General features: G+C 35.6%; 1 protein-coding gene across 1 annotated transcript in view; it reads right to left on the bottom strand.

The window, feature by feature from the left end:
- The window catches only part of LOC117115184 (dual 3',5'-cyclic-AMP and -GMP phosphodiesterase 11A-like), a 91,843-nt gene extending 69,163 nt beyond the window's left edge, over positions 1-22,680 (bottom strand). Inside the window, exons 1-3 of the mRNA XM_033258892.1 lie at positions 22,533-22,680; positions 19,644-21,368; positions 11,104-11,259 (exon numbers count right to left, since the gene is read on the bottom strand). Of these exons, the coding sequence (XP_033114783.1) occupies positions 11,104-11,259; positions 19,644-20,501 (1,014 nt within the window). The 5' untranslated portion in view covers positions 20,502-21,368; positions 22,533-22,680. The remainder of the gene's footprint in view (positions 1-11,103; positions 11,260-19,643; positions 21,369-22,532) is intronic.
- Positions 22,681-23,087: the final 407 nt, after the last annotated feature.

Genomic DNA, 23,087 nt, shown 5'->3' with positions numbered 1-23,087 from the left:
ATTGATAATTAAATGAGCGGGAGCGAAATAATGTATTGTGAAGTGATTTTTAACTACATGAGCTCAATTGCTTTTGCTTCAAACATTACCAGTTGAGGGAGGCGATACCAACCCTTTAGCATGTACACAAATATATTTAACTTTATAGTACTCGGCACACAGACATATTTACTGTACGCCTACACTTTATAAAGTATACTTATAGCTAATCACATAGGTCAGTTTAAAGGAGTTAATGGCATCCAGGTAAAAGAATTAGCATCTTGAAAACAAAAATTAAGCAGCACAATTGAAAGTTCAGCAAAAGATAAAGTAAGATTAATTGTTTCTTGTGACAGACTTAATTGGTCAAAACATGGTAAAATCAGAGGAAAACGAATCTGTTAAGTAGAGAAATTCAACATTGTTATAATGGGTCTGTCGAGACGTGAGGAAGGAACGTTCATTCCAATGTAATATATCGTCTATAAACAGGCTCCTGATGTTTTCATTTTACACAGAAGTAAAAGGATAAATTCTGGGGTCAATAATCCATATTTCAGTAACATTAACTGATAAAAACATTAAATTACACATGTTTAGCTCTTTAAATGAGATTACAGTACAGTCCTTGATCACTCCCTTCCAATGGTATTATATACCTCTTGAAGTCTGTCCAATGAGATTAAACACATCCTTGATTTTATGTCCTAATGGGATTACATACTTCCCTTCACCTGAAGAAGTTAGCATGAGCATGGAGGTATAATAAGCTAGCAAAAGCTAGTAGTTTTAAATAAATTTGTTAATCAAAACAAGGTGCTATATGTTTAATTCATCGGGGTGTTTTTTTTTCATTTATTTGACTAATCAGAGAAAATAATTTAATTCTGGATATTGAATAGGATATTTTTAAATTTTTCTTTTTGGGTAATTCAGCTGTAAATTTTTGTAAGCAAATTTAATCCACTAAAAAAATAGTTATAGTTAAATGTAAAATATGAATATTTAATTTGCTAACAAAAAACTAGATTAACCAAAACAAAAAAAATTTCCAGAAATATTTGATAATATTATCCAAATCCTATTTTTGTTCTCATACACCCCTTGACCAAGTCATGATTTACTATACAGGTAAATCTTTTAAAGCCATCAGGGCTAATAGCGCTTATCCCCAGTTTCTGTAGCGTGAAGCGGATGAGGGTGTAATACTCCCCTGGTTAGGACGCTGGTCCTAAACAGGTTACTCCCAGCAATTTGCTGGTACCCATTGATACAGCTGGGTAGATTGAAGCAATGTAAATTACCTTGCTCAAGAATACAAGCGAAATGCACAGTGAAGGATTGAAACCCCAAACTCGAGGTTGGAAAATTAAACCATTCCCACTGTTCCAAACCACTTTTACAAATCAAGACTATACATCCCTTACGTTCCTTCCTCTATTACAGATTCATTATTGTTGTTTACTGAAATAAAGGGTGGGAAGAGATGGGAAGAGGCTAAAATAAAAACTTCTTGATTTCAAAGAGTTATCTTTTTTATGTCATTTATAAAGTATGATTTCTTAAACTTCAAGGCAAACACCTTAAAAAAAAACAAGTTTTATTTCTCATATATATATGAAACTAAAGTAGATTATTACTTTTTTAATTTGTTTGCAATATTAATAAATTGTTGCACTGCTATAATGAATACTGTATGTGTCAACATGGTTTATAAAACTTTCATATGAATGATTATTGTTGATTATTATAGAAGTAATACTGTATCATTCCAATGGCATTAGAAATATCTCTGGAGATATCTGTGTAAGTGTCTAGAGTAATAGATAAAGCTAATCATATAAAATGAAAATGAAAATCACATTAATCAGCTGATTATGAAGAGTTCAACGAACCTCTTCCAATCATATTACCATCAACAATAATACCCGATGCAATCAAGATAAAATGCTACATGGGACTCGTGCTAAGGCGAGACTTTTTTCATACCATGTTTAGCGAACCCACCAACTGCAATTATTGATGATTTTTAATAAAAATAAAATTTTATTTTTAGCCAATTAGTGCACCCGCTGCCACGAAAAAATGGAAATTTCAGATAAAAAAAACTTTTTCTTTATTTTTATTATGCCCTCTGCTGTCTTGAAATCTCCAAAGATAAATTTTGTATATTTCTTCCAAATTATATATAATTTGAAGCATTTAACCATCTTATTTAACATTTACAAGTAAAATATTTTTTTTTGTCTCCTCCGTCTGCATGATTTTGGCAAAACTATTTGCCAAATAAGAAAACAAAATTTTATTTTTATTCTGCCTTCCTCCGATAATCTTTAAAAAAATAAGTATGCGAAACAAGGAATAAAAAAAGGCTCACATAAATGTTAGAGCTCTACACAGAAGTTCTGAGTTGTCTTCACACAATTCCATCGCAGTGCTTTCTATGTGAAATATAGTTTAGCAAACTGTCTGTAGGACCTTAACCATGAGCAGGAGTAAGCAACAATGATAGTGTGACGTATTCTTATTCTTATAACTCATTTGAATGTAATCAATTATAGTTTTGAAGTTCCTCTTTATATTTTATTACTGTACATCATTCTCAATGCTTTTTATGCTACTATTCATTATTCACCTTTCTATGTCTTCAACGTGTTTGTAATGTTACTGGTATTACTATCATCTTTTTATATTATTTCTCACATGTTACTTATGTACAGTAATTTTTAATGTTTTATTATGCGATATTTTTTTTTTTCTCTTTTTGTCTTGATGGAATATTTTTATTCCTCAATTTAATGTTTTATATACTTATCATTAATTACAATTTGATTTTCTCAATTTTTTTATTAAATTTTTCTGCAATTTTAAAGTAATTTTGCAAATTATGTTTTATATGCTTTTAATAATCATATTGTGCAGTGGTCTTATTTATTTTTTCCTTTATTATTGTTAAGCTTTTTGATGTTCAAATAACTCGCAATTCAGCCTTTTGGCTGCTATGTTTTATGTTTTCATGAATTTTGAAAAAATACCATTACTGTAGTTCCGCGGGTCCCACCCCCCATTAACTTGAAATTGGCCCAATTTTGGGGGGTGGGATTATACCGGGGATTCCTATATGCATGAACAGAACGAAAGTGACGATCGTTTTGCAAGGTGGCAGAAGTATCAGAAAAACTGTCCTAGGATTCAATGGCATCTAAAACTATATTCCGGTGAAGAAATCAGAGTTTACTTAAAACATCGAAGGGAAGGGAACACCCTAATTAATAGGCCAAAGCGCCTAGCTAGAGAGGCCATATCTTGGTCTTACCTCGAGCTGGGCCAGCCTTTGCATAAACTTTCTTGACGTCGTAGGTTATTTTTTACCCAGCAACAACCAATCCAACCAATTACCTATCGCATAAAGACCGCCACTTGTAATGCATGATGTAACAAGTTATTTTTAGCAGTGAGAGTCTGTGTGCAACATGGGTCTTCATGCTGTGAATTAACGATCCGATTAGCCCACTGGGCGGGTCTCTTTGGGGACGAACCGCAGTGTTGTCTTTTTTTAGCTGCAGCTATGGAGCTTGTTAGTCTTCATGCCATGAATTAACGATCTGATCAGCCTACTGGCCGTGTCTCTTTAGAGGCGGACCGCGGTGTTGCCCATTTTTAGCCGCAGTTAGGGAGCTTGTTTATTTTAACAACAGTAATCAACAAGAATTTACAAGAATGGGCTTTTTATTCAACTTCATGGTGACAATGTCTGGTCTAAGCAATTGGAGAGTTTAAGGTCTGCCGAATTCGGAGCTAAAGCTTTCATATTTTGTGAGCATTTGTTAAATTTGCCGACCTAGACCTACTGTAGGCCTACTCACCTAAATTATACACTGGGACTTTGCCCGGGGAAATGCCTGTATGCAGAGTTTGGTGTAAAGTCAGCGGTGGGATTATACCCGAGGAACTACGGTATGTATATTATTACCAGTGTTTAAGCTGTCAACAGCCAATCCTTAAAACCATTGCTAAATATTTTCATTCAAAATTAGCCAAACAGCTAATAGAATTGAAGATACAGTATCCATTGCTTCTTTTGTTTTGGATTATCAATATTCTATTTGGCTAATTATTTTACACCAAATTTGCCAAAATTGCTATAATATATTGTTTCGGCCTGCTTAAACCCTGAATTACTATTAATTTTGATACTTATTCTTGAAGTGTTATGTTATACTGGAATTATAAATAAAAATTATGAATTTCATTTATTATTTTCTATTTAAAAAAAAAAAAGCCTTAAATCTACAAAACAAAAATCACAATTGAAAATGCTGCTGAGAAGGAATTTCAAAAAAGTAAACTGAATTACTATCAAACTCAGTCTCCCTAAACACAGACTCAAATAAAACACATTTGAATTACATCCATTTCATCGGCAAGCTATGAGTGAGGCAATTAACAGCCCTAGGATAGTCCTAGTGAAAAATAGACTACATATGTTGCTAGATCTTACAAATAGTAATTTTTTTGTATGACTACAGAAAAATTACTGAATGTCCTAGATTTCTAAACTTTAATGTAAATGTTAGAGTGTAATAAAAACTCACTCGTCAACTCTGTAAATCGAAAGCGCCAATGATGCAGACATGGCTTAATGAAATATCGCATCTCAATCTGTATTATAACATTTTTTTCTTCTATCGTTACATCTACAGTATCCATACTTATAATAAATCTCAGCTCCTATTGGAGATTCTAGAATTCTGATTCTTTCCCAATAATTAGAATTTATTCTCATCAATGCACTAAATCAAATCTTCAACAGAAGTCATAATTTACCAATCAAAAAAAAATTACTTGGCAAGTCATTTGGCATTACATCAGAACAGTTTAGTCCCATAGGACGTCATCACAATTTTCTCTTCAATTCTAGGAGGTTAAGTAGCACCAAAAAGGTCATTTGAGAATCTCTGTAAAAGAGGATTTTCAAATAATGTCTTGAAGTTTTTATTGCTTTCTCAATGTTTTGAAATATAGACAATATTTTATAAATAAAATTTCAAAAATCTGATGTATTTTTTTAAAAAGTTCTTCTATAGTAATCCTAACACAGTAGGATTTCATGTACGGAATGGGCCCAGAGGCGTTCGTAAAAATCAATCGTACATGAAATTCCTATATATGTACAATACCGATATGCTAGGCTGGGCTAGGCTAGGCCTGGACTGAAATTTTGTTGGATTGGAGCCAAAACTCCAACTTGCGCTCGAAAGAAATTCAAAATAAAGATCATAATAATGTACAGTACTATGCATACTGTACTTGTTAATGTGTATACAAACTTTATTCTCTCTTTCTCAGACAAGTAGCTTACGAAGAAACACAGCCCCACGGGCGCCGCAACAGGGCGAGTAACGCAATAACGTTTTTCACTCGATCCATGTGCTTGTGGCATCAAGACCTGTACAGAAAAACCCGGAAATCAGGGGTTCACAACTTTTTAAAAGAAGAGCGGTGATTGGCTGTAGACACGGCGCTTGGACTTTTTTTATGCAATACGATTGTTCTACGCCTATGTTAACATTTATGTAAATGAATAATAAAGTTAAAAAGAAAATGTGGGCGTCAGTGTCTTATTTTATGGGGGATATAATGAAATGGTAGATTAACGTTAGTTAAATTTGATAAATAAAATCCATTCATAATTAGGGGGTTCATTAAATTATGATGAGGGTGGTGTATTCAGACATGAATAAATCATGCGCCTATCAATATGCCGACAACTTACGCATTGGGCGGAGTTTTCTCACGGCTGAAGACATGAAGTATGATCGCCGTTTTGAATGTCAGTGTATTTAAAGCGCACTATTTGCGTTTTGTATTGTAGTAGAGATCGCTGATAGTGTACAGCAAACCGTCTAAGACCGAGTGAATAAACTCCAGCACACGCCTAACGATTAATTCTTGATGCATGCATGTTTTGTACATTAAATAGAACTTTATTTGACAACAATGACATGATTTTACGTTCGTAAAATCGGGAATTCGTAAAATCGGGGTTCTACTGTACATAAAACTGCCATCTATCTGGTTTGATGAAACTGCCAATATGGCTGGAATTTGCATCTGATGTCTTTCAGGCATGATGTTGACAGAAAAAAAATGACACCCACACAGTAATTACAGTAGTAATTTAAAAGAAGTCCAGATTTACTATTTAACAAACTAAGTACCCTGGGAAGACAGCATCGTACACCAGTACTAAAAGTGGCATTTTGCATTCTCTTCCAACTATCACTTAAAAATAACTGAGTATGAAGCACGTGCAGAACATAAATAAATGGTATAGAACTCAACTATCACACAATGCCTGATGGGCTTCGTTTCTCTGAGTAAAAATGGTAATAATGGCTGTATTTGTACAGTATACAGTATATTATGTGTATTATGGTTCTATGCAAGCTTTACTCGGGGGGATGTTTTTGACTTATTGTGTAGAGTCACTTACAGTGCTTTGTAACTGAAAAGAAAGGCACTAGTATACAAGTATACAAGTAACAAAGCTTGTCGGGCAGTCGGACCGAAAAGAAAAAAAAAATCCCAGCAATTTCCGGCCATCTACTAGTCTAGAAGTCCCAATTTTTTAAAAACAAATTTTGTTTGGGGGGAGGGACATCCCCCTCCCATACCCAACCCCGGCTCAGGCCTTCGGCTATAGTTACACCCATAAATACTCAGTCCCCCCAGTCGGACATCTTAGCCCCCTCCCCCATAAATTATAACCTAGAGCCGCCACTGGACCAAAGATCTAAGGAATATCCTAACCGAAACAAATGGAAACAACCGAAGAGACAAAAAGAAAGCAGAAGAGACCATGAAGTGCTCCGTTCTCCAGCAGTTTTAGGCCCTAAATAAGGGCTCGCTGGAACATGGTTCACAGGAGCAAGTTACACATCTGGCTATCCTATCCTAAAAATGGCAGAAAAAGAAAAACAAATTATTAACAGAGTGAAATAAGTGGGTATTATAGCCTTGTCTTAACAGATAATGGGAAATCGCAGAGTATCAGGTACTGTAGTGCTTTCCATGGCTGTGTGGCAGCGAATATAAATGATCGCTCACCATAAGATTGTAAACGGCTTGGTGGACAGAAGAGCATAAGTTGAAAAGTGGCAAACATGAATAATAATAGCAAACCAGCATTATAACAGATTGATGGAACATGCTGAAATGTTGTGGTTTCTGTTAATTCCTGGTTTTCACATTTTTAAGTGCCTTGAAATACCCTGAGAAAGACGCTCCAGAAATAATGACATTGACATCATAATATAGTAGAGCATTAAATACGTCTGGAGCCATCCTAAAACATGAGAAGCGGATGCACCATATTATTGAAAATACAGACATCTAAAACATCTAAACTACAGACAATCAAGAATGCAGACATTCCATTCAAGAGAAAACCACAGGCTACCATACCAATCCAGAAACAAGTTAAAGTTTAGCACGTTGGCTGCCAGCAACGAGTATACACGCCCACAGGGTGTTGCGGATAGGGAAGAGTATACTCATCAAAATCTAACTTTCTAGCGTTTATAACTTCTTTGTTTGAAAAACCTGAGACTCAACGGCTGGTAGTTTGGGGAAGATATACTTAGACGATAACGTACAAATGACATATGTATGTTTGTTGTGTTATGTTGCCGGTAGTACACTTGAGCGGCACAAGTGGGGGCGCCCTTTGAACATATACCAAAAAGCAAAAAAGCGGATGGGGTAACTTGCACTTGGCATAGTCAATAAAAAGTGCTATCACAGTGGCATCAACGAGATTACTCGCCCCCTAATATTTTCCCAGAAATTTATGACACATCATTTTGATGACTAGATAAAATTTCATAAAAGTATGTTTGTACATGTAAATTTGTTCCAAAAAGTATGTTTGTACATGTAAACTTGTTCAAAAAAGTATGTTTGTACATGTAAACTTGTTTGGCACATGGGAAGGAACCTCAAAAAAAGGTCTGGCAGTCAACGTGTTAACTTCAATTTTTGTATTATGGTCTGGTATACAAAAATTTAAATTATTTTCATTTGACAACACCCACAATTATGAAATTACAATCAATTTATAGTAAATATTAGCATACGTTGCTTTATTGAAAATCACTTTATAAAGACCCATGACTCGGCTTTAGTTTAGTGTGTATGTTTGTCTTGTGTAAGGGATTGTCACCTACAAGTAAGATAGTGATATATTCGCTGTTGACAATCCTTGGCACATGTATTGTGTGCCTAATAAATAAATAAATAAATAAAGCTATTGGTTCAAAAAGTATAATGATGTGGATGATAAATATATAGTCAATGACTGTAAATTTTTTATGCAGTTCAAGTAGGCTACCAGTACTGTTCCAGTAGTATACCAAGTTATACCAATGCAGGGGTTCGAAGTTTGATGAACCCACTTTTCAGAGAGATCCAGTTGTGGTGGATTCAAAGGCCCGACTCCTTCCCCCCGCCTAAATTTTTTCAAAAATATTTTTAAAAAAAAGAAAAAAAGAAAATTATTATATTCAAATTTAAGTGTAACAGTGGCATCTCCAGCCATCTGTAGAGGTGCCGAAATTATAAATTTTCTTACCTCATCCCCAACCATGGTGGGGCTGAGGAGGTATAGGCCCCAATCTGTGAAAGTCCTTCCCTGGGCCCCTCTATTTCAATTTCCAAGATGCAAACACTCTGAATTTAAATTAATCAATTGTACCATGGTGCCATTCCAAATGTTGTCTCTCATGATATCACTCAAAAAAGAGATTACAAAAAGGGGCATTTTGAGTACTGACTTAGAACTGTCTGAAGTGAAGGTGAATGTTTAATGTTCAAAGGAAGTTTATTCAAGAGCCTTTGGTCGGTAGTGCTGAAAGCCTGATCCCCAGGTTTTCTCCTTGGGATGTCCAGGAGCGCTTGTTGGCAAGATCTTGGTTCTCGTCTATAGTTCTCTCTTTCATGTTTAGCAATTTGAGGAGATTGGTTAGTTTCTGCGACGACAGTTTTGGTCAGTGCCTGGAAAAATGTTTGGACCCCTGCCAAAGTATACTAAAGTAAGGATGTAGTAAAAAGTCAAACTATTATATCATTATTAATAGAAAATCATGAATTGAAGTGTTTCTCTACACATTTGTCCTTATTTTACTATAATTCATTCATTTTCTGCTGGGAACAGCATGCATGATAACCTGTCTTCTTAATAAGTAATAAACACTCTTTTAATAGGTTTTTGCCAAAGTGACTTGGCCGACCAGCCTTATATTAAACAGATTGCTTATCCACTATTTAAAGAAGAAAAAATCTTTTCTATAAATAGCTGTTGTTTTCTCTGAGCCTAAACTTTTTCACTATTCTTCCTAACTCATTACTGAAAAAAAAAAAAACCTTCAGAATTTATTATAAAGGTTTTTAAAAAAATTTTTGTTTTGTTTTTTGTTTGTTTTCATTTTTTTTAATAGTTTTCGCCAAAGTGACTTGGTCGACCAGCCTTATATTATTTGCTTATCCACTATTTAAAGAAGAAAAAAATCCTTTCTATAAATAGCTATTGTTTCCTCTGAGCTTTCATTATTCTTCCTAACTCATTACTGAAAAAAAGACACCTTCATAATTTATTATAAAGGTTTTAAAAAAAATGTTTTGTTTTGTTTTTTATTTATTTTCTTTTTTTTTTTATAGTGGCCTTTAAATTTATACTTTGACATTGAATACACTGGACATTTTCACAGCATGAAGCAAACACAAATTCATTGAATACAAACAAATCCAGCTATATTTAATGCCTTTGATGAATATTAGGTGCAGATACTATAGACAGATTCAAAGTCAAGTCTGAGAGTGCCATTTCTGTCCATCTAGAAGTGATAGGGACATAAAATGTTATACCTCAGCCCAAACCATTGTGGGGCTGAGGTAGTCGGGAACTTCATTGAAAAATTCCCTCCCTGTGGCTATCACCTGTCCCTATTCAACATCATGCTGTCAACTCAACTATTAAAAACATGGTATATCCATATACGTCCTTACAAAACATGGTTTTACAGTGACAACACTCATTTAATCCTAGACACTCATTTAATCTTAAGTTTGTTCACACTTATTCTCGTACTAATTCGTTTAAGTTTTCCGTTTTTAATTCCTTTCCTTGTACATGGGATAGTTTACTCAAAGAGGTCAGAGACATGCTTTTGTTTGGTATCTGGCCCTTTTAAAATATACTTAAAGAGCTTTTTTGGGAGATGTAAGGCTGGCAGATTTTGGCAATAACTTTTTAATTTTGTTTTTGTTATTGTGAAATTTGAAAATTTTTAATCGTTTTATAGAGTATTTTATCCTTTTTATTTTTATTATTGAAAAATGTTTTGTAATTTTATATGAAATTTTCATCTCTTATATCTTATATTTTATTGTGTTTGACGACCCACTTGATAGAGATTTGAATCTGTTTTGGGGAAGCCTGCCTCCTTTTCGTCTGTTTTTTTGGTGTGTTCATATTGTAATCTGTTGAGGCGAATAAATGAATTGAATTGAATTGACAGGGCACTGGGATGAATGTGGTTCAGACAGTGGCATATGTAAGGACTCTTCCCAATTTTCCCCCACTGAAAATGTCTGAAGCATAAAAATCAAGCACAGTAGCAAAAAAAAAAAAAAAAAAAAAAAAACTTCAAACTTTACTCCTAGAATAGATTCGGTTCACTATAGCAACTCCCTGTCCAAACTAAACAACTTTCCTAGCCTATAATCTTAACTCTAATTATGTCTAACTAGGCCTACAGATCACCTTAGCTTAGATGATCACACTTTCATTGTATATTACACATCAAAAACACTCTCCAAAATATCGACCTCATCTACTGGATAGTTTCCGGTCTAGGCTCCAGAGCGAAAATCGCACTCGCCAACCCGTTCTTCTTTGACTTTTCCCTCTGTCGCACGTACTCACTCCATCCACCTCCCAGAGGCCTAAGATGCTGATTAACAAAACGACAGTTTTTCAACCAATATATTATAGTCTCAATCCACGAGTGTTATATATTACATTTGGTTCGCGTGATTCTCTTCTATAAATGTATTCCTTACCTTCTCATTGTCCTTTGTGAACATAGTGCCGTTGGTTTTATTCACAACCACCGCCACTCCGAGTATATCATTCTCACTGTTTGTAACGGGTAGCAGAAGTAAACTCCCGATGGGACACCCTAGAAGTTGCTCGAGTTCTTCTTGTTGTGCAAGTTCCTAAACAACAAAACATCTCAATTAAATTCCAAACAAAAACTCATTAAGAATTGTTCTTTTTTTTTTTTTTTTTTTTTTGTTTACTCGAAAAAAAAGAAGAAATAGACCTATTAGGCAGTGGCGTATCCACATTCGAAAACTTCGAACCAAAAAAAATTAGGCTAGGCCATGGAGTTATTTTCATGGCTAGGCTTATGCTAAAAAAAATTGAGTTAATGCTTTTCTCAACTTCCCTTTTTTCCCTTTTCTTCTTAAATACTGCGTTCAAGAGATATACTTTAACATATCTGTCACGGTTAACGTGTATTCGGGAATCTAAGAAGCAATATTTTTCAGTGGGCGTGGCCACCGAAAATAAATTCCACTCCCCCTCATATTTTGGTCGCGCCCCCCACCCCCCATTTTAATACTGCTAGATACGCCACTGCTATTAGGCCTACTTCCGAAACATTAATTTATACAGTGCGGTACTTCATGGGTCGTTGAAGAGAGATGGTTGCGCACGTGCATAATGGTTTCCAGGCGTACAATGGCACGTGATAGTAAAATTGTACAGTAAAGAGTAGAAATTCGTATCCTCCAAGGTCGTATTATAACAAAAGACTCCTTGTGTGTGTATGGCAATCTTTCTATTATCTTTCTTTTTAGTATATAGCCCACTTAAGTTACAAGCAAGTATGTACCAGTACCAGTATCCACGGAGAATGCCCCACACCAAATATTGTCTTGATCAAGCGCTTTTTTAGTTCTATATTTATAGTTAAGCCAATGATCCAAATCTAACAATACCCAGTCATCAAAATTGGAATTTCTTTACTTGCCGGAATTGTATTTTATTATCAAGTTATTCTAAATTATTGTAATGTTCAGCTTTGTGATAAAAAGGAATAATTTACATGAAACAGTAATTTAGTAAATTAATCAAACTACCGTATTATTGCATATGAAGTAATATCCTGAGCATCATTAAGAATATTTTTTTTTTTAAGAATTCTAATAAATGTATGGGAATTATTCATTAAATGCGTGGCTGTAATGAACTATTTACAGTCACAGTGTCCGGATCTCTCTCGGGAGACAACATGTGTATATAATTCACGCGTGATTCTCATCTCAATTCTCTTAGTGCACAAGATAATGGTCATGAACTGGTAGAAACGCATTAAGCTTTTTCTTTGCTCTATGGTGTAAGTTTCCTAAGGAAAGGTAATTTTGATCGAACTTTCACTAGTAATGGGATCAAAAGAATGTTTCTTTAACCGAAAAGATGTTTTTTTTTTTTCTTCTTTTTCTTTTTTTTTCTTTTTTCCGAAAGTCTTCGATGTGGTATCATCCCAGTTGGTCGAAATCCAGTTTGTCGAAACCCGCTTTGCAGAATTTAACCCACTTTGCCGAGAACCCAGTTTGCCGAATCCTGTTCACTGAAAATATGAAATCCCAGTTGCCGAAACCCGGTTTGCCGAACTCAGTTTGCCGAATTTGAATTTTGTCGTCACCGCCGTACAAAAGCGCAGCACGCTACTATTTAGAAATAAAATGTAATAAACTATGTAGGCGAAATCGAATGTAAACTATTTTGAGCTAAATGTAATAACGGTAATTATTGTAGGCGAAACCGAATGTAAACTCAGATGTAACAACCACAACAAAATTAGTTAAGACCATCAAAAGGGCTTCCTGTTGCTCACCACTTTGATTTTACCGAGCCAAACTATCAGTGATTTAGGCTTTATAATCTTAGGCACTAATTTTAAATCTACTGTACTAAGGCCAGAGGACTGGGCGGATACACCCGGGACGTCTTCTAGCCTTAGTAGATCTGAAATTGGTGCCTAAGATTAAATAGCCTAAATCACTGATAGAATGGCTCTTTAATTTGAATAGTGAGCAATAAATAGGGAAGCCCTTTGAAGCCCTCTAAAAATAAAAGCTTCACTATTCCTGCCTAAAAATACATTATTCATTGGCCTATAATGTTTTGAGGCATCTACTGATTGATGACCACCTGATGAAGGGCGATGCCCGAAAACAGTGATTTTACCATTAAAAGTTCTCCTCAATCTGGCATTCGGCAAACTGGATTTCGACCATCTGGCCTAGATCCTTTGATGTAGCCACAGATCCCTAATAAGTTGATAGTTTCATTTTTTCTAGCAAAAGGTGCATTCATGAATTGAAATAAGGCAGACCTCCTGTCACGTTAACAAAAGATCATGAACCATTTCTGATAACACGTATGATGCACTGACCAAAACGTATAGTCATGAATACGCACACGTGCATTTACGAACGTTTATGCTGTTTTAGCGTGTGACGGTGGCTGTGAGGCAACAATGGTGCTAAAATGAAAACTTCGTTGTTGGTGTGTTGGTTATGCCGAGAAGGCTCATCCGTTAAACCAATTCTCGTTAATGTTGTAATTTATGATTGTTTTGCGTCAGATTGTAATTTAAATCCCAGAAAGTTTCGATCTACAATGGGGATCTTATTCATGTCGTCAAACGTAAGCCTCTGTATTTAAAATCTTAAAAATAATTCATATGACATTTTTTTTACAGTGTTTAATACCATATCAGTGCTCATCAAACAAATGTAAGATAATGAATACAAAATGTCAACTACCAGATATCGTGTTTTTACATGACGACTCCGAAAAATCAGTTATGAGTTTTCCCATTTTCTTGTAAGACGTCTGTGGGTAGATTTTTCATTGAGGTGTAACAGGGCTAGGCCTGACTGGGCTTGCATAGTTTTGTCATTAACTTGCCATCAGCCTAGTAAATTAATTTAGATATTTTTTTAAGCTGAATACCGTAAAACCTCGAATTGAAGCCCAGTGGGCTTATTCTTGAGATGAAGCCCATCTCGAATTGAAGCCCCTTCTTTAGTTTGCAAAATTAGCCTAAAAAAAAGCCCATCTCGTTATCATATCAAAATAGCATAGGCTTCTTTTCGAAATACCTGTATACACTGTGCATGAATTTCAGAAAATAAATTAAAAACAACATTGCTTATACATTAGTTCGGTGATTTAATGCCAGTTAAATACACTCCAAATAGGCTACAGATTGATGTTACAATGACCTTATTTATTGTTTAATTGTACAAATTCACAAAATTTACAGCATTCATTTTGAAAAAAAGCCCCCCCCCCTCCTCTTTACGTTTTAAAAGTAGTCTCGAAAAGAAGCCCATCTCGAAAAAATAGCCCATCTCGAAAATCTGAGTTCTTTCGTAACAACGTAATTTATATATGATGCAACTTTAAGATATTTTGATCTAAAATGTTCATACAAATTGAAAAATAAAATGAAATTTACATTTAATTTCTCCTAGATTACATAATACACAGAATCCATTTTCTCTGGCATCTATCCTCCTATTTCGACCGATAATTCATGTGTTGGATACAGGAAGACTTAAAATAGACTTAGGTGTCCTAAACCCATTTAAATCAATTAGATAATCTTTTCTTACAAAATCATGTTTAACGTACAGTATTTATAAAAAAACAAACATATTAATTTAGTGCAAAAACTATTGTCTTGGGGTAAATCCTGCTATGGCAGTTTTTCATTCTATCTGGCAGGCCAACGTTCTCTTTTATAATATTTTGTTGTTTTGTGACTATTTAAAATTATTGCAATAAATAAATAAAACTGTTTTAATTAAGGTGTAACTAATTTTCTTTCTTTCACTCAGTTTTTCATCACCGTTGGCTGTGACGACGCAGCGCTCATAACCATAACAATAACGATAACGATAAAAAACAAACTAAAAAGCGATTGTTGATATATAGAAAACAAAAGAAATAAGAGAAGTTTTTACACTAGAACGATTCGATAACGATTTATCGTGTATAAGATAACAAAATATTTTAACAAATCAAATCAGATGACGTCAAAATCATGGAAAAACGATGAAATCGTTGCTACTAAGTTTTTCCATGATTATGACGTCATCTGATTTGATTTGTCAACATGTTGTTATCGCATAACTGATAAATCGTTATCGAATCGTTCTAGTGTAAAAACTTCTCCTATTTCTTTTATTTTCTATAAGAACAATTGCTTTCTAGCTTTTTTATCGTTATCGTTATCGTTGAAGTGTAAACAGGCCTTAAAGCTCTGTCCACACTATCGAATTTGTGTGATGTGCCCAAAACATGATCATGGTGATGTCATGTTACCTCCAAATATAGGCACATAACATTTATTTAATTGTCACATAAAATTTGACAGAGCTTTAGAACAGAATACTGAATGGCAAATTTTAGGCAAATTGTTTCCCTGTTCTACAAAGTATTAGCGGACTCGCATAATTTTAGTCGGTTCTCTAGGAGGTTGAAATTATTAGCTTTTGATACCGTAACGCTACCGACACGGTATATGTCTTAATCGCTCCCTTGTGTTTCATTTGCATAAATTAGGTTCTGTATTGAGACGCGATGGAATAAATTATTTTATTGCAAATCCTAAATGAGATTGTTTTACTAAGCAACCTCGCTGGAGAATTCACAATTCTAGAATTTATATGTCAACGGGGTCAATAATGTTTTACATTTTTTGTTATTCCAAAAGGATATTCAAATCAGCAAAATGTTGTAAATAGCAATCCTTTGCACAAGACAAACGTACACTAGATGCTCTACAGAACATAGAGCATAGAGTAAAGCTGCTTTATGCACAGACTGAGTATCGTTATGAGGCTGAGAGTCGAGATGTTTGGAGTCGGCGAAAGAAAAAATCTTGTAACCATGATTTTACGAAAGACGCTGAGATGAAAGACAACCAAGCTAATTAAACGCCACTGAGTTAGTATTCACACTATCTAAAACAAAAGAGTGAATTTCACTCTAAACGAGTGCCTACGGAGATCATTCAGATTTTAATATTTCTCGAGTGAATAGCGAAAAATTATTGAAATGCACTTCTGAATAGAGATATTTTAGGCCTACTCATTTTCTCTGTAGGCACTCTTTTAGTCCTTTTTAACTCTTTGAAATTATAGAGTAATAATGTTGTCATTTGCTACTTACATGAACAAATTAAAGTTCATTTGTCTATGCAAAACGGACATTTTGAACTACTTTTTGCGAAGCGAAAACTGTGCGTAACCAATCAGATTCAGTAACCGAACCGACGCCTTCGATTCCAGGATAAATTCGCCTAGTGGAAAACTTTACGTGTAGTGTGAGCGAGATATGCGTGTCGTCCACACGTTTAGCAGATAGCAACCGGCGTATGACGTCACAAATGATGACGTCCGTCACCCTGACCGTATGCTTTCGCGTGCGAAACATCCCTAGGCCTACTGTCGTCTTGTGGGACCTTTGCAACAATAAGGGATAGGAGCGGAATGTTATAGTAGAAGTGTAGGCATGGGGATAAAAAGGAGCTGGGCTTAGCGGAAAGGTCCATTGCAGGATGGGGAAATCCAAAAATTAATTGGACATAGCATTTTAAGAGAGCGCCAACCAACAATTGAGAAGATTTGGTCACAGCATTGTTGTCGTGTTCCCATTTTAATGGTAGAAGAAGTCATGACCATCTATGGAAACTATGTTAAGTAATTTCTATAGAGAACGTCAATAAGTGAATTCCAAATGAATTTGGCCTGCAGCTGGTTTGCATATAGCGTCCAGAAATGACATCATCAATAATTACTACGTTTCAATCAGTATAGTGGAGATATCATCAATGTGTGGGGCTTGCATCTTCATTAGATGATTAATCAAGATGAAGTGATAGCAAAATACGAAGGGACGTCTTTAACTTTCATCATGCAAATTTATGCCAGGAATATGAAGAGCAATATCGTACTATACGTTGATATCACTGGTATTATTTTAAAATTATCACGATAGTAAAGAGAACAACAACAACTAATAGCCCTAAAGATGATGATGATGATGATGATGATGATGATGATGATGATGATGATGATGATGATGATGATGATGACGATCATAATGGTAATAATAATAATAATAATAATGACGATGATTATGAAGATAATGATGACGAAGATGAAGATGATAATGATGATGACGATGATAAGATGTAAATTATAATTAACTGTGTTAAATTACAATAGATAAACGTTCTAATAATGTATTAATTATCATGGTAATAACGACACCAATCAACATAATCTACTATTCTAATTAAAACGAAAACGTTAATGTATTTAAGCAGACTATTGTTATTAACGTTAAAATAATAAAAATGAAAAAGAACAAAATAATAATAATAATAGAATAACTATAACGGCTATAACAATAACAATTATTATTATATTTATTTTAAAATGTACTTCTCCTCTTCCTTTTTTTAAATAATCCCAGAAGAAAAAAGAAATTCTTTTTTATACTTAGCCTAATGATTTGGTGTGCAAGTCACGGACTTAATGCTCATAAAAGTAGTTAGTATTGTAAGTAATCTTGCATTCATATCAAAATATTAGAATTATTAGCAATCGTTCTTAATTTGAATTCACAAACCATGCGAGTTTAAAAATGACGATGAAGATGATGGTGATAATGATAACATCGATGAATGGTAATAATAATAGTTAGGGGCCTATTATTTATTATTAAAAGGGCATCTTTCTCCTTCACTTTTTCGTAAACTCAAATTGTAAATGATTACTATTTCAATACATTTAGCCTAATGGTTTGGAGCACTGGTTTGGAGTGTAAGCCATAGATTCGATGACCATATTCGATGTCCATAAACAGCCAGCAATGTAGATAGTGTTGCATTCATATCATAATAATGCGTTATTATGATTGTAGCAATGCATGCCTAGATAGTGTTGCATTCATATCATAATAACATATATTTGAATTCACAAACAGTGAGTTAGATAGAGTCCGCGAAGGATCTATGACACATTTTCATCTGAGTGAATTTCTCATTTGTATTGTAAATATTATCGTAATGTTATTATTATAATAAGGCACAGCAAATCTATTAAGGCTCCAGTTTATACTGTCTTCTTATCACTATCATTATTCTCATCATCATCATCGTCGTCATCGTTATACTCCCCCACATCATTTCAATCATCATCACCTTAATCATTATCATTATCATTCAAATTACCATCATTTCGTTAATCGTTATCATTAATATCACCAGATCAAATCCTAGGCCTACCTACCATCGCAATTCACCAATTAACACTGATGGACTATACAGAGACAGGTGTAGAAAAAGTTCCAAGGGGCGTAGGCAAATTCCAGCCTGAGATTTAAGCCCTACCTCGTGAAATCTGCATTACTGGAATTACTGGACCTGCGTATAACATGGCGTTTCCAGTGAGAAAAGCTTTCAAAAAAAGCTCATACTGTATGTACGAAAAAATATTGTTCTACTTTTTTTTTTATCTCGTAAGACTAGATAATTAAGTCGTACGTACGAGATATTATCTCGTACGTACGAGATAGGCCTACTATCTCGTAAGTACGACTTAATAAAAGGTAAAGGTAAAGGTAGGAGAATAACCCATAACTTGCAGCGTCATTGTGCTGAATTGCGTATGGGCGTGGTCCGTGATTACCTAGCAGCCGTAAAGAGGCGCCACCTCATTCCACAACGACAGGGGATGAAATGAACCATAACATCGGGGTAACCCCCTACTCTTCCGAAAGATGCAACGGGTTCTTTAAAGTGCACACGAGCCAGATGTATACACTGGACCTCTATGTTAAGTCCTTGTCCGAGAAGACTTGTTTCTACCAACCGAACCATGGGCGAGAAGCGCCTGGAACCAACGCCGATGTTAAGGCTGTAGCTAGCGGCACCCCTGCCTTAAAGCTCGGCCACTCGACTCGTACGGACGAGATAATATCTCGCACGTCAGATAATATTATCTCGTACGTACGACTTAATTATCTCGTCGCGATAAGCGTCGATAGCTCATTTTCCAAGGAATTTAGTCTTAGATTAGATAATATACCGGTACATATTTTATATTTAGAAGATCGCACTTTTAGAAGTTGAAAATGGTTTTCCGGTCTTTAATAAAAGGAAATAAAAATAACATTTCAAACGAATTTTTTTACACGATTTGTGAACATTTTCCACACTATTTGTTCTACACATTTTTTTTTCAGGCACTTAATAATAGGTCACTTTAAACCGGTACATTTCCTACCAGAGCAAACATAGATAGAACGACATACATCATAAAGCTGACCAAAGGGCATTTACCTTATCCATGACGTCATTAGTCACACCGGCTTATGATTCATTATATTTATTATTTATTAAAAACGCAAATATCATATTGTGCATCAACGGAACTATACAAAGTGGCTTCTCTCCATTAAGTTAATTTGTATAGAAGCTAAATGGTGTGCTGTACTGCAAAATACTTACCTCTAATTGACCATGTAATCGGAGCGCTTTTCCGGTTTCGATCACTTGAGCAAAATTTCCAACTATCGGAGAAATTACAGGGCCACGTTCACTATCTGACGACGAACCGCCTTGGCTGTCAACTGAGCGGCTTTTATGCACTAACTGTTCTTTACCTTTTGGACCTTCTAAGAGCAACACCGCCGTCCTTTCGGCGTCGACTAATATGTTTACATTTTTTTCGATCTTATCACACAGACTGGTGAGGTCCAAGTCGTGAGAAATGTCCTTGACAATCGCCAGGAAAAAATCGCGTTCATTTGTCGACCGTAGAAACATTTTCGTTTCGTGTGTAATGTATGTTTTATGAGGCAGTTGTACTTGGGGTTCTAACAGAGCACTTAGTGTCATACCTGGACTCGGCGGAGGAACTGTCGAAGCTCTTCTGAAATGCTTCCGACTGTTCCGCCCTTCGACACTTAACTCACGCGGCGAAACCGGTCTGTCTGAATCGTCCGTATATCCATCTTCCGTATCCGATGTCGATGGTGCCCATGTATGGAAGACTGTTTTAGATCGGGCTTTAGCGAAATCCTGCCGTAAATATTGCCGAGATCCAGACCGCGGTCTGGCATTGGCGGAACGAATACTTTCCTCTTGGCGATCATTTTGATCCGAGGTAACGCGCTTTCGAGGAAACAGACTATCGGCCTTCACCGCGTCATTCCACCTGTGAACTAAGGTGGAACTGCCACCTTTTCTTAGAAAATACTCTTCAAACCAATCCTGGTGGAAATCCAACCATTCCTCGATTTCTTGTTCTGTCTTGGAAAATATCTTTCCTCCTTTCCGAACACGTAGCGAAGCACTTCGGTCCATACCGATGCCTTAATCACAATTCAACGAAACTATTACCATTAATTCCAATATATCGTGCGAAACACTTTTATCCATTTATGATATAGGCCTACAAATATATCACTATCAAAAATTGATTTAATCACACTGACTGCGGCCAAATACTATAAGACATCGGTGTATACTAGCACACGGAAGGCATCAGACGACCTTTCCAATGGAAGATACGGTATCATCGTTATGTTAAAAATATAAACAAACATGCGCACTTACGACCGAATATATCCGGGCATGTCCTATTCAGCAACTATAGAACATTATCCTTTAGGTGCGATAACTGCAAGAATGAGTGTACATATTACCGTAAAGAGAATGCGCTCAATTTACATCGGGTAAAACTGAATACACAATTCGGAGATCAATGCGTCAAGTTTGCTTTCACATTACGTACAATAAATTAGCATGCATTAGACATTATTCGTGATCGCTTAAAATGATGCGGAAGCGTGCTTATATTATCTGAAGTAGTTAGGCCTGCTATTGTAGTAAAATCCAATAAGTCTACGTGCAGCAAATGCAGTAAAGCGTCTCCATCACAGATTTAAATAGCCAGGCTTCCGTAGCCTACTGTACCCAGCCGAGTGTTTTGTTATCGAAGGATTCAATCAAAGTTAACGCGAATCTCTTCAGATTCCACGGTATGAATGGACAACTCCAAAACCCCTGAATGACGTCACAGATAATTGTCGTTGAGAAAATAATAATAAATAATTTCCGGCGTTCGGTTACCGGAAATAGCACCATCAGCCAGGGAAGTCTCAACCAGCAACTACTATTACCATAGTCAATAAATTCCCTTAGTTTGAAATATGCCCTTCCACTTGCAGACTAAAAAGAGATAAAAAAATATATAATAGAGTAACCCTCTAGTAAAAAATTCATGAATTCATTCATTCAATTATGTCATCGATGCTTATTTTTAATTTAATGTACTTTCGATGTGGTGACCAGGATTTTCCTAATGTGAGAGAGACGGGGCTAAGCTTCTCACAGGAAGTCCGACAATGTTCGAAAAAAAAACCAGCAGGTCTATGGCAAAGCTCGGTGGAACCAATTGGCTGTCCATAGAAAACTAGACAATTGAACTGTTCTTAGACATCAAATATTAGGCCCATACCAAAAGATATGCAAGAAATAAAAAAATTTTAAAAAATGTTTTCTCTTTTTTGGTCCCAACAAGTAGGCGTCGACGGTCTCGGTTTGTCGGACAGAGGCTCAGGTCCCTCCCCTAGCTCCGCTGGCACCGGCATATCGTATCATAAAATTAAGCCAATTAATGAGTATGGGACCTTAGATCAGTGGCAGATTCCAGATAGAGATCCACCAGCCCCCACCCCTACATTTTTTATTATTATTATTTTTTTTTAATAGGAAAAAACACTCCACAATTATATTCAAGTCTGAGAGGGTCATTTCTGGCCATCTGGGATGCCATAATCCGGACCATAATCATAATATCCCCCATCATCTTTGAATTTTAAGTCCTTCCGTGGGTCCCCTCTATTTCGAATTCCTCGATCCGCACTGAGAATCACAGTAGGCCAGGCCCCAATTTATTGGCATACAATACACCGAATGTTGATGGATTCTGTAGCTACCACCAACATTGGGTGAAGTTAATAAAAACTAGGCATACACTGTTCCAATGTGCCTTATCTTAATTGCCATACTTAACGGACAGACGACTCGGAATTTCGCAAGACTGCAGGGGCGGATTTAGGGGGGGTGGGGCCAGTTCCCCCCCCCCCTTTTTTTGGAAGGTAAAAAAGAGAAAGAAAAAAAAAAGAAAAAGAAAAAATTGATCGCCCGGAAAACGCCTCAGAGATTATTTTCGTACGTCTAGAACACACACACACACACAAAATAGCCAAGGGTAGTATTATTTCGATCAGCCTCACTTTTGCCCCCCGACCCCCACTTTTTTGACATCTCTGGATCCACCCCTGACACTCTCTGCAATCACATTACCCACGTCTGTCACCTATAGCTTACCTTGACAATAACATTCCCGTGTAGTCTCCTATTAACATTACTTTCATCGGCGTACAATATAATGAAAATAATGAACAATAACAGTTCAGCCTAAAATGTATAAGTTGGCGAGTTTTTCCTAGTTTGCTTCACGATATCCTGTCTGTAGTCTTTGTTACTTGGCCTATCGTAATGTCACTTTTTTCGACGAGCGAAATAATTTAAACTAAACATAGCTATCAAGTAACCTTTTGGACTCTACCATTATTAGGGCCTATAATATTGTATTTATTTTATTCGATGACTTAAGGTCTTTTGTCATCTCTCGTCTAATATACAACTGCAGCAATTATTTGGAAGTTTTTTGTTTTTGTTTTTTGTTTTTGTTTTTCTTTTAATGAAATTTGCTGGTATCTTTTTTTTAACTTTTGAACTTTTTAAATGTAAAAAAAATATATGCAGATAAAACGTAGACCAAATATTACACCCCCCCCCCCCCAATCTCCAAATATTAAACACCCAGACCCAATGTAATCAACAATGTATAAAAGGCACACAAATTTCCATCTTTTTTCA

This window comes from Anneissia japonica, unplaced genomic scaffold (genome assembly GCF_011630105.1).
Source record: "Anneissia japonica isolate Jap-2015-1 unplaced genomic scaffold, ASM1163010v1 scaffold6997_len847652_cov182, whole genome shotgun sequence".
NCBI lineage: Eukaryota > Metazoa > Echinodermata > Crinoidea > Comatulida > Comatulidae > Anneissia > Anneissia japonica.
Note: the sequence above shows the minus strand (reverse complement) of the source record. Positions and strands in the feature narration are given on the sequence as shown.